The sequence below is a fragment of the Lampetra planeri genome, chromosome 26 (assembly GCF_965212315.1).
Source record: "Lampetra planeri chromosome 26, kcLamPlan1.2.h2, whole genome shotgun sequence".
In the NCBI taxonomy this organism is placed as follows: Eukaryota; Metazoa; Chordata; class Hyperoartia; order Petromyzontiformes; family Petromyzontidae; genus Lampetra; species Lampetra planeri.
The window spans coordinates 12,316,273-12,329,114 of record NC_136132.1 but is presented as its reverse complement, the minus strand read 5'-3'; the positions used below and the strand labels follow the sequence as shown (position 1 = coordinate 12,329,114).

Genomic DNA, 12,842 nt, shown 5'->3' with positions numbered 1-12,842 from the left:
GCCACAGCTCTCGACACGTGTACAGCAACAGCTGCTATTCACCATTAGCGGTGACGTCGCCACGGTTGCTTGCGCCAGGCTAGGTGCATGTGGAGGTCGTCGCAAGCAATGTGGAAAATTCGCTGCTGGCAGGTCACGGGACAGACTCAGGTGCCATGGGTTGATCGACTGAGATGACTGTCACATGCACCACCTGCGCCACCTCGCTGTGTTTTAGCCGCCCGGCGCTCTGTTCGTTGCTCCTCCCTGCCCTCCGCTGTTGTCCTTTCACTCGTGTGCACGCGTACACACGTACACACACACGTACACACACACACGCACACACACGCACACACACTCCTAATATCCGGATCCTCACCTTCCTCCAGTCCGTGAAGAAGTTCTGGCGGAAGACGTCCCGTGTCGTGTATTCGTGCTCCAGCATCTTCGCGAAGAACGTGGCCACCTCCTCGGCCGCGACGCTCAGCTTCACCTCTTTGCCTGGGCCCAACGGGACGCGCAACGGCGTCACCGCCGTCACCGCCGTCGTCATCATCGTTACCACCTTTATCACCACCGTCACCAGTCACCATCACCGTTACCACCGTCGCCGCTGCCGTCACCACTGTTATCGTTATCACTGTAGCCACCGTCACTATCATTGTTATCATCATCATAACCACCGTCACCAACGTCACCACCGCCGTCGCCACTGCTGTCACCACCGTCACCACCGTCAGTCACCACCATCACCAGAGCTGAATTTCAGACGGATTTATCAGCGATCCCGGAAAATAATTCGGCGCTCGGCACACCGTGTCCAGTATAGACGTCTCAGCGGCCGTGATAACGATGACGAGTCGCGACGCGGGTGGGGGGGGGCAGCGCGGGGCCCTAACCGTCGTAGTAGAACTTGACGGCGGGCAGCAAGGGCTCGTACTCCGGGGAGAAGAGCGGCCCCTTGTGCTCCAGGAAAGTCCACTTGACCCCGTCCTCACGCTTCTCTTCCTCCCACCTGGGGTGGCGGGGGGGGGACGGACGGTGGAGCAGCATGTGTGTGTGTGTCTATCACAAGTGCCGTACACACAAGAGCACAAAGATCCCCGTATGGCCTTGACAGACTGTTGGGGAGAGCGCTGTTAGCGAGCAACCTGTGAAGCTTGGCAAAGCGCACGAGGTAGGTGGCCAGCACAACGCCTGGCCGCCTTTGTCTCCCCAGCGGCGATGTTTACAAATGGCAGCAGCTGCTCATTTAAGGCCGAGTAAATCTACGAGAGGCCCATACTGCATTGACCAGGTGCTATTTTAATAGAGTTGACCCAAGCCGACCTGGAACACTCTTTCACACACCACGTCCGAAGAGATGGTACCAGGCACTCGTTTGAGGCCGAGTCGACGGAAGGAGGCCCAGGATCTGGTCAAATAATCGTCACCGGCGAGTGCCGTGAACGGGAATCGAACCCGGGCCGCTGGGTTCGTAGAGCGGCGCGCCACCACGACACAGGTACCCGGCCACACCCACGCAACGCACGAGCAAAGGTGGACCCCCCACTCCCACATGGACCCCCGTGGGAGAGACCTGCACCCCCCCCCCACTCACCACTTCCACTTGGACTTCTCCTCCTCCTCCTTCACGCGTCTACGCTTCTCCGCCGCCTCGGAGAGCTGCCCCTTCGTCCTTGCTCGCCTCTTCTCCGGCCTCACCTCCTCCTCCTTTGCCTCCTTCTGCCGCTCCCCATCTCTGTTCTTCTTCCTCTGCTTCTCGTCTTTGTCTCTCGGTCTCCTCTTCTCTCTCACAGATTCCTTCCTTCTCTCTTCTCTCTGCGAGGGTTTTCTCCCGTCGGTTTTCCCGACATTTTCAGCCTCCCTCTCCTCTTCCTCCGCTTCCTCCTCTTCGGAGCGCAGACGCTTCCTGCCCCTGGGCTTCTCCTCCTGACGCGCGAAACACGGCCACCAAACACCACCGACGGCACCCTCCTGGGTTCCAACCCGGATCTCAGCCGCTGTTTAAAGTGCACTCAGCCTGGTCACTAATGATTCGCGCAGAGGCGCATCGACTCACAGATTCACAAAGAGACCCATAGTCTCCCACAAAGACGCAGACTCACACAGAGACCAATAGACTCATGCAGATAGTTGTGAAATCGGCTTCTTAATTTCAGCGAGTTGATGGTCTCAGGCCAATCAACAACGACTGCGCTAATAAAACCTTGATCACATTCAAATTGGTTCTCAACTTAACATGGCAATTACATTAGTCTCAAATCCTGCCGTCGACTGTGCGTGGACGAGCAAGGCGGCTCGCACCACCGTGCAAGAGCTCCGCACGGGGGTCTCAGTCTCACGACGCGACGACGCCGGTGCCACGATCGGCACAACACCGGGGCACGATCGTCACCGCAGCGCCACCACGCAAAGGTGACAGCACGCCGGACATGAGGCACAACGCGGCACCGCACACCGCGTCGAGGATGCGCACGCGAGGGGCCGTCACCTTCGTCTTGTCCGCTTCCCTCTTGCGCTTTCTGTTTTCGGTGTCGCTCAAATTTTTCTTTTGTAATGGCGACGGCCTGAAAAGCACAACGGCTGGCGTCACCACCACGCACACACGCGTACGGACTCGTGCACGTGTGTTCACGCACAAACGTGTGCGTGCCGATTTCATCGCTCGTTGATCGAATGAAAAACACCCTAACATACCAGCGAGTACAGAGCTGGGACAACGGTGGTGGCGCCAGCTCCTCAGCACTTGCCTGCTACCCGAGATGCAATTTGCATGAACGGCGCAGCGAACGGAGAAAACGCATCTCCCGCAGGAATGAGTCAGAAAAACGAGGAGACGCAAGACGAACAAGACGGTCTCTTATTGCTCCGTACGGGGCGTCACCGCTCTGGCGGCCCGTGGTCCGAGATCGGTGACCGCGGTGGCGCGGTCGGCTGTTCCCCGTTCGGCACCTCGGGGGCGAAAGCCTCGCAGGGCAGAGAGTGCGGCGAGAGGCGATCGACCCCCAATCGAATCGTGACCCCGAATCGTGTCGCTCACTCTGCGATCCCAGCACCATTGTCCCGCGCAGCGCGAAAGCGCTTGCTGCGTCCCTCGTGCCCGCGCGCCTCGTCGCTCGCCGGAGGGGGTGGAGGAGGTGCCACCTCGTGAGCGGCGCCACTCGGCTTCTCCTGCTTCACCGGGCTGCGGCCAGAGAAGGGGAGAGCCCCCCCCACCCCCTGGGTCAACCGTAACCACTAGCCCCATCAAACACCCAGCCCCAACCCTAGCCCATCAAACACCCAGCCCCAAGCCTAGCCACATCAAACACCCAGCCCCAACCCTAGCCCCATCAAACACTCAGCCCCAGCTCTAGCCCATCAAACACCCAGCCCTAACCCTAGCCACATCAAACACCCAGCCCTAACCCTAGCCCCATCAAACACTCAGCCCCAGCCCCAGCCCTAGCCCATCAAACACCCAGCCCTAACCCTAGCCACATCAAACACCCAGCCCCAGCCCTAGCCCATCAAACACCCAGCCCTAACCCTAGCCACATCAAACACCCAGCCCTAACCCTAGCCCCATCAAACACCCAGCCCTAACCCTAGCCCCATCAAACACTCAGCCCCAGCCCTAGCCCATCAAACACCCAGCCCTAACCCTAGCCACATCAAACACCCAGCCCCAGCCCTAGCCCATCAAACACCCAGCCCTAACCCTAGCCACATCAAACACCCAGCCCTAACCCTAGCCCCATCAAACACTCAGCCCCAGCCCTAGCCCATCAAACACCCAGCCCTAACCCTAGCCACATCAAACACCCAGCCCTAACCCTAGCCCCATCAAACACTCAGCCCCAGCCCTAGCCCATCAAACACCCAGCCCTAACCCTAGCCACATCAAACACCCAGCCCCAGCCCCCCAATGCTATCCCCGTCTCTCCACGCGATTCGGGTCCCGGCGACCCCCCCGCCGTACGTGCCACGTTGCGGGCCCTGGCCACAGAGCAACGTGCCGGGCGAGCGGGCGAGCGGGCGAGCGGGCCCCCCCCCCCCCTCCCCCCCCCGTGTCGCCCACCCTCGCCTGCCGCCGCTCACCGGCGATCGCCTCCGGCCTCAACGGCGGTGCGCTCCGTGTCGCGCTCCGCTCCCTGCGACGCTCGCGCAGACACAGGCACACAGATACACAGACACAGGCACACAGATACACAGACACAGGCACACAGATACACAGACACAGGCACACAGATACACAGACACAGGCACACAGATACACAGACACAGGCACACAGATACACAGACACAGGCACACAGATACACAGACACAGGCACACAGATACACAGACACAGGCACACAGATACACAGACACAGGCACACAGATACACAGACACAGGCACACAGATACACAGACACAGGCACACACGGCGCTCGTCTCACACCACCGCCACCGCCGCGAACCCAGGGTCCGAGGGGGCGATTCTCACGAAGATCACGCGCAAGTCACTTTACGACCCCAAGTTAATCACAAATAACAATAATCTCAACAAGTAAATCAGCGCCACCGCACGGCGTCCACTCCTCACTCTCGTAGACAGCGAACGCCTCCGAGGCGTCAGGCGGAGGAGCCGCAGTCGAGCGGGGAAGGCCACGTGGCGCAATCCGCCCTGCCGCTCGCTACGAGCCGACTGGGCGCTCGTCCCTCTCGCGGGATTCATCGCTCTCCGCAGCTCGAGGCGGTGGTTTCCCCGACGTTCAACTAACGCCGCCCCCGCGGGCCACGCGCCGCCTCGGGTGGCGGGCACCCGTCACGTCCTCCGGCCAGCGCGGCCGGCTACGCGCGGCGCCAGGGAAGTTCGACGCGCACGCACACACACACTCGCTCACGTACACACTCGCATACACACGCACACACGTACGGGACGGCCGTGGCGCGACCGGCGGCGCCGAGCGCCCCACGCCGGTACCTGCTTGACGCCGCGCGAAGCCCCCGTGCTCTTCGCCACGTCCTTCCCTCTGCGGGGAGAGACATCGGATTCAACTTTCAGTCGGCGAGCGACGAGAACTTCACCCCTCCCCACCTACAAATCATCCCAACTACGCGCATGGCGGCCACGCGCCGCAACCGCTGCCTCCCCACCCCTCTCCCGTTGGAGGCTTCTCCGGGGTCGCAAGGCGAGCGGCGAGAAGCCTCGCTGGGGAAGCTCTCCGGGCGGGTGGGCGGGACGCACGGAATCAATGCCGACGCCATCGCGTGGCAGCGCAGTGGTGACGCTCGCGCCTCACAGCGAGAAGCGCCTGGGTTTCATTCCGGACTCGGGCACTTTACTCCGTTTCCCCCTGTTCTGCAGAGTGAGTGGAGTGTTTGTGAATGTGTGCGTGAGTGTGTATGCGAGTGTGTATGCGAGTGTGTGCGCGAGTGTGTGCGTGAGTGTGTACGTGAGTGAGTGTGTATGCGAGTGTGTACGTGAGTGAGTGTGTATGCGAGTGTGTAGGTCGAATCAGCCTCAAATGAGTACCTGGTGCGGTGTGTAAACATCGCCACTGGGGAGACAAAGGCGGTCGGGCGTGGTGCTGGCCACCCACCCCCTCGTGTACCGTTGCGGCCTTCATAGGTGCTGTATGCGAGTGAGTGTGAGTGTTTATGTGTGAGTGTGTATGCGAGTAAGTGTATACGCGAGTGTGAGTGTGTATGCGAGTCTATGAGTGTATGTGATTATATGAGTGTGTATGCGAGTGGGTGTGTACGCGAGTGTGAGTGTGTACGCGAGTGTGTATGCGAGTGTGTACGCGAGTGTGCGTGATTGTGTACGAGAGTAAGTGTGTACGCTAGTGAGTGTGTATGCAGGCGAGTATGTGAGTATGAGTGCCTGTGTATGCAAGCGAGTGTGTATGTGAATCTATGTGTGTATGCGAGTGTGTATGTGAATCTATGTGTGTATGCGAGTAAGTGTGCATGTGAGTGTGTGTTTGAGTATGTATGCGAGTCTATCTGTGTATGTGAGTGTGTATGCGAGTCTGTGTGTGTATCCGGCAAAACAATCCCCTACCTCCTCGTGGTGCCGGACGGGCAATGCTGTCATGGGCAGTGCTGTAGGGGAGGGCCAATTCCGATTGGCCTTTCCCCTCATGGCGTTTGTAACCACCACAGCGGCCAAATGGGAGCTCTGGACGGGTACGAGGGGCTGGTAACCCCTCCACCTTCAATTAATTACCACTAAACCACGACGACAAAATTTAATAAATAAGCTTGTGCCGGAGGCCCCAGGGGGACAGGCATCTATGACGTCTCCTGGCCTAACCAGGAGACTGAATCCTTACCCTCGGGGCTCCTCCGGAAACAACAACACGTGGAATGTTCGAACGCTCATTGCGGAGAAGAGGCTGCCACTCCTCTGTCGGGAGCTGGACCGGTACCGCCTGGATCTCTGTGGTATTCAGGAGGTCCGGTAAACCGGCTCTGGCTCCTGCCACCATGAGGGGTGGACAGTTCTCTACTCGAGGCAGGAGATTGCCAAAACAACAGGGAGTGGCTCTTCTTGTGAACAAAATAATGAAGGGGGCGTGGGAGTGTGGCGGTGAGGTGTGGGAAGCTGTAAGCCCCAGGCTACTTTGGGCTCGCCTTCCCATCAACCAGAGGAGAGGAGTGGTGGTCGTGGTTACTTATGCCCCCACTGAAGATGAACATCAGTGGAGGGATGCAGGCAAGGCCGATGAGTCATATGTCTTTTATTACTTTCTGTCACAGGTGCTGGCTAAAGTGGCCCCTCGGGGTAGAGTCATCTTGTTGGGTCACTTCAATGCCCGAGTTGGTCATGATGCTGGCACCTGGTCTGGAGTGATCCGAAGGCATGGGCCAGATCAGCTCAATAACAACGGCAGGAGGCTGCTAGATTTTTGTGCAGCCCATGGGCTCGTAATTACCAACGCACATCCACACAACATCATGGATGCATGCCGGGTCCAAGCCCAAATGTGGTTTCAGGAAAGGGCGGTCCTGCACAGATGCCATATTTTCTGTTCGTCTGCTACAGCAGAGATACAGTGATACCTCGGTTTACGAACGCTTTTGTTCACTAACAACTCGGTTCACGAACAGAAAAGTTCATAAAAATCTGCTCCGCTTCACGAACTCCGCTCCGCTTCACGAGCAGGAGCCGCGGCCATTTCAATGCAATTTCCAGGCTGTCACGTGGTCGTGACTTCCTGTAGGAAGATCGTGGAGAGAAGCAGAGACACAGAAAGAAGTACTGTGAGTACTGTGAAGACACTTTCAGTGACTTTTTGCTTTTTGGTGTGCTTTTGAGCACATACAGTACTGTACTACTGTACTGTACAATACTGTACTTACTGTATTGTACAGTTCACCCGTTTGAGTGCTTACTGAAGTCATCTCAAGCAAGGTTATTGTTCTCTCTTTATACATTACTATACTGTACAGTACTAATGTGTATTGTAATTTGTTTCATATTTTTGTGCTTCAAAAACCAAAAAGAAAGGTCAGAACGGATTAACCGGATTTACATTGAACCCTGTGGGAAAATGTGCCTCGGTTCAAGACCAATTCGGTTCACGACCAGTCAGTTCACGAATTAAGTTCGTGAACCGAGGTATCACTGTATAGGGAATTCCAACAAGTCCGACATCTTTGCTTTATTGAGCTGGTCAAGGCCTATGATACCATCAGTAGGCCTGGGCTCTGGGTTGTTCTTCGTGCTTTCGGAGTCCCTAACCTGCTGCTCACGATCATTAAGGACCTTCACGATGGTGAGCGGGCCTGGGTAAAACTACGTGGCTGGGAGTCGGAGCCATTTCCTGTTCACTTTGGGGTGCAACAGGGATGTCTTCTGGCTCCCACATTATTTAAAATCTATTTCGACCACGTATTTTGTGAAGCCTTCAACAGCCATACCGGAGGAATTTCCATCTGGTACAGATACAATGGGAGGCTGATCAATGCCCGGGTGCAGATAAGGGATGGCTCCCTATTGGTCAACCACGTTATGTATGCCGACGACCTGGTAATTTCAGCTCACTCAAAGGAGGAGTTGGAGGCGCTGCTGCTGAAACTGGAGTGTGCCACTAAGAGGTGGTGCCTTACCATCAGCCCCACCAAAACGAAGCACCTGCCTGGGTATTTTGTACCATCGGGCAGTCCACCCCCAAAACTCCCAATCGGTGATGGGGCAGATGTGGAGAGAGTGGAGAGTTTCCAATACCTGGGCAGTGTGCTCATGACCGGCTCCGGTTTAACAGCAGAGGTCTCACTCCGAATCAGTCGGGCGGCATTATCTTTTCATCCGTTGCGTAACGCTGTGTGGAAGCTACCTGGTCTGTTGCTCCGCACGAAGCTTCAAGGTCTTCTCGGCCACAGTCATTCCCTCCCTTCTCTACACTTGCGAAACGTGGACCCCCTTAATGGAGCATCTTCGCCGGTTAGAGACATTTAGGCTGGCGTGCCTACGATCCATCCTGGGTTTAACCAGGCTGGATTGTGTGAGGAGCTCACAAATCCTCGAAAGATCTGGACAAAGTCCCATTGGTGAGCTCTTCTTGGCAGGCAAGGCTGCGTTGGCTGGGTCATGTTGCCCGCATGCCCAGCCACCGCATGCCTAAACAGCTTTCGAGGGGTCTAAACGGGCGCGGCACGGGATAGAGAAGAGATTGAGTGATGTGGTACAGGAGGACGTGGAGCTTAGTGGTCTTGCCGATGACTGATACCAGCGGTGTCAAGATCGGCCTCTGTGGAGGAGGCTCGTGAAGGACACTACTGGGCAGTTGGAGGCAGTCGCCCTCCAACAACAACGGAGGGCGGAGGAGCGACGCTCACAACAACGAGCGGAGCGCCGGGTGGCTAAAGCACAGCAAGTTGGCATAGTAGGGGGCACAGGTGGTGCATCAGCCAGTCATCTCAGTCATCTCTGTTAGTCGACCCGTGGCACCTGGGTCTGCCCCGTGGCCTCCTGCCAGCGGGCGTTCGAGACTTCACGTGGCCTCAAGGTGCACATGGCCTGGCACAAGCGTCGTGGTGACGTCACTGCCACTTAGTAGCGAATGGCGGTTGTTGTCGTGGTAGGGGAGGGGGGTTACCTGTCGGGCGAGGTGGGCAGGGATCGGCCGCTCTTCCCGCTGACTTTCTTGCTGCCCCGGTCTCTTAATGACGCCTTGGCTTTGTGTGCAGAGACGAGCACAACACAAACATGGTGGCGTGTCAAGAACAACAACAACAACATCAACCACAATCTAGATTTGAAGCTTTCGTGACTGCAGGGATCCATACTCTTTGGTTCTTTCGGTAAAGTCATGTAGGTATAAAATAAATTAAATCACGACGTTTCGATTGCAACACAAGCAATCATAAATTTCGATTTAAAGCTTTCGTGACTGCAGGGATTCATCTTCTTGGTTCTTTCCGTAAAGTCACGTAGAATGGAAATAATAAAATAATAAAAATAAAACACTAAAATTATTCTCACGATGTTTCGGCCACAACGCAAGCAGCCGTCCTCAGGTGAAGAACAGGTCTGTCAGAAAGACAGCGTCTGAATGAACACCACCAGGCTTGGCAGCGTATATTTAAGCTGGGTTGGAGGGGGAAGAGCGCCTTGACAAAGGAATTTCCATATCAAGAGGAATTTAGCATATTTATGGGAAATGCAGGTATGTGATTAGTACTACTTATGCCTGTGCATTATGCAGGATTAGCAGCATCAAAGTGAGGGGATATGGGAAATGCAGGTATGTGATTAGTACTACTTATGCCTGTGCATTATGCAGGATTAGCAGCATCAAAGGGAGGGGATATGGGAAATGCAGGTGTGTGATTAGTACTACTTATGCCCGTGCATTATGCAGGATTAGCAGCATTAAAGGGAGGGGATAGGGGTAGCATTAATAAAGGGAAGGAATGTTAATAGTATGTAGCTGCAGTAATTAAAACCACCACGTAAACAACTAAAGTATAAACTACATAGTATCATCAGTATACTAAATATACTCTACAATAAGCTGAGTTACTAACAGTAAGTAATACATTACAATTCTACGTCGTAAAAAATATAATATGCTTCCATCTAAACTTTATTCTCTTACATCACACGAGTCTACACCGTACTATATACTGCCATAGACAAACCCAACATTAAATTATATACTGTATTGCTATAAACCACCCTAAACCTTATACATTGTAATATTACACTATGTATTATTCTACACACCCTAATGTATATCGCACTGCTGTATATTCACTATACAATTACGATACTATATATTACTGTGTACATTGTATTTAAGCATATACATTTTATACTATTTGTTATTATACACTTTACCATTGACCGTCGTGTGAAAGATACTAAGAGGAAGCAACGAAATATGTCAATGGGAGAGTAGTAAGGGGAAACTTGCAGCAATGCTGCTAATCCTGCATAATGCACGGGCATAAGTAGTGCTAATCACATACCTGCATTTCCCATATCCCCTCCCTTTGATGCTGCTAATCCTGCATAATGCACGGGCATAAGTAGTGCTAATCACATACCTGCATTTCCCATATCCCCTCCCTTTGATGCTGCTAATCCTGCATAATGCACGGGCATAAGTAGTACTAATCACATACCTGCATTTCCCATAAATATGCTAAATTCCTCTTGATATGCAAATAACTTTGTCAAGGCGCCCTTCCCCCTCCAACCCAGCTTAAATATACGCTGCCAAGCCTGGTGGTGTTCATTCAGACGCTGTCTTTCTGACAGACCTGTTCTTCACATGAGGACGGTTGCTTGCGTTGTGGCCGAAACGTCGTGAGAATAATTTTATTATGTTTTATTTTTATTATTTTATTATTTCCATTCTACGTGACTTTACCGAAAGAACCAAGAAGACAAGCAATCATCATCAGGTGGGAGAACCACAGCGAGAAAATGTTTTGCTGAAGTGGTAAGAGGTTTATACCACGGTATCTCTCTCCCACTTCAGCAAAACATTTTCTTGCTGTGGTTTTCCCACCTGATGACGATTGCTTGTGTTGCAATCGAAACGTCGTGATTAATTTTTGTTTTATACCTACGTGACTTTACCGAAAGAACCCAAGAGTATCAACCACAATATCAACAATCACAACAACGTCAACAACCACAACATTAACAACAACATCGACGACAACAACATCAACAAACACAACATTAACAACAACATCGACGACAACAACATTAACAACCACAACAGAAACCACAACAGCAACCACAACAGCAACACAACAGCAACCACAACAGCAACAACCACAACATCAACAACAACCATCACAACATCAACGCAACAGCAACCACAACATCAACAACAACCACGACAATAATCACAACTGCAACAACCAAAATATCAACAGTCACATCGCAGCAACACTGGAGGGAACGAGTGGTCTCCCACCTTCCCATGGGCGAGCGTGAGAGTAGAGTGAGAGTAGGGTGAGAGTGAGAGTGGGGTGAGAGTAGGGTGAGTGTGAGAGTGGGGTGAGTGTGAGAGTAGGGTGAGAGTAGGGTGAGTGTGAGAGTAGGGTGAGTGTGAGAGTAGGGTGAGAGTAGGGTGAGAGTAGGGTGAGTGTGAGTGTAGGGTGAGAGTAGGGTGAGAGTGAGAGTAGGGTGAAAGTAGAGTGAGAGTAGGGTGAGAGTAGGGTGAGCGTGAGAGTAGGGTGAGAGTGAGAGTGGGGTGAGAGTAGGGTGCGAGTAGGGTGAGCGTGAGAGTAGGGTGAGAGTAAGGTGAGAGTAGGGTGAGAGTAGGGTGAGAGAGTAGGGTGAGAGTAGAGTGAGAGTAGGGTGCGAGTTGGGTGAGCGTGAGAGTAGGGTGAGAGTAGGGTGAGAGTAGGGTGAGAGAGTAGGGTGAGAGTAGGGTGAGAGTAGGGTGAGAGTAGAGTGAGAGTAGGGTGAGCGTGAGAGTAGGGTGAGAGTGAGAGTAGGGTGAGAGTAAGGTGAGCGTGAGAGTAGGGTGAGAGTGGGGTGAGAGTAGGGTGAGAGTAGAGTGGGAGTAGGGTGAGAGTAGAGTGAGAGTAGGGTGAGAGTGAGAGTAGGGTGAGTGTGACAGTAGGGTGAGAGTGACAGTAGGGTGAGTGTGACAGTAGGGTGAGAGTGACAGTAGGGTGAGAGTAGGGTGAGAGTGAGAGTAGGGTGAGAGTAGGGTGAGAGTGAGAGTAGGGTGAGAGTAGGGTGAGAGTAGGGTGAGAGTAGGGTGAGAGTAGGGTGAGAGTAGGGTGAGAGTGAGAGTAGGGTGAGAGTAGGGTGAGAGTAGGGTGAGGGTAGGGTGAGAGTAGGGTGAGAGTGAGAGAAGGGTGAGCGTGAGAGTAGGGTGAGAGTGAGAGTAGGGTGAGAGTAGGGTGAGAGTGAGAGTAGGGTGAGAGTAGGGTGAGAGTGAGAGTAGGGTGAGAGTAGGGTGAGAGTAGGGTGAGAGTGAGAGTAGGGTGAGAGTAGGGTGAGAGTAGGGTGAGTGTAGAGTGAGAGTAGGGTGCGAGTGAGAGTAGGGTGAGAGTAGGGTGAGAGTAGGGTGAGAGTGAGAGTGGGGTGAGAGTAGGGTGAGAGTAGGGTGAGAGTAGGGTGAGAGTAGGGTGAGTGTAGAGTGAGAGTAGGGTGCGAGTGAGAGTAGGGTGAGAGTAGGGTGAGAGTAGGGTGAGAGTGAGAGTAGAGTGAGAGTAGAGTGAGAGTAGGGTGAGAGTAGGGTGAGGGTAGGGTGAGAGTAGGGTGAGAGTAGGGTGAGTGTAGAGTGAGAGTAGGGTGCGAGTAGGGTGAGCGTGAGAGTAGGGTGAGAGTAAGGTGAGAGTAGGGTGAGAGTAGGGTGAGAGAGTAGAGTGAGAGTAGGGTGCGAGTTGGGTGAGCGTGAGAGTAGGGTGAGA

At 54.0% G+C, this 12,842-nt stretch overlaps 1 protein-coding gene across 2 annotated transcripts in view; it reads right to left on the bottom strand.

The window, feature by feature from the left end:
* The window catches only part of LOC144727765 (DNA topoisomerase I, mitochondrial-like), a 35,817-nt gene that overhangs the window by 9,902 nt on the left and 13,073 nt on the right, over positions 1–12,842 (bottom strand). Inside the window, exons 3-10 of one of the 2 annotated variants that reach the window (XM_078606834.1) lie at positions 9,053–9,131; positions 4,930–4,978; positions 4,063–4,115; positions 3,023–3,166; positions 2,474–2,549; positions 1,580–1,911; positions 879–994; positions 359–480 (exon numbers count right to left, since the gene is read on the bottom strand). In XM_078606834.1, coding sequence (XP_078462960.1) covers positions 359–480; positions 879–994; positions 1,580–1,911; positions 2,474–2,549; positions 3,023–3,166; positions 4,063–4,115; positions 4,930–4,978; positions 9,053–9,131 — 971 coding nt within the window. The remainder of the gene's footprint in view (positions 1–358; positions 481–878; positions 995–1,579; positions 1,912–2,473; positions 2,550–3,022; positions 3,167–4,062; positions 4,116–4,929; positions 4,979–9,052; positions 9,132–12,842) is intronic. The other variant, XM_078606836.1, reaches the window with a different exon arrangement.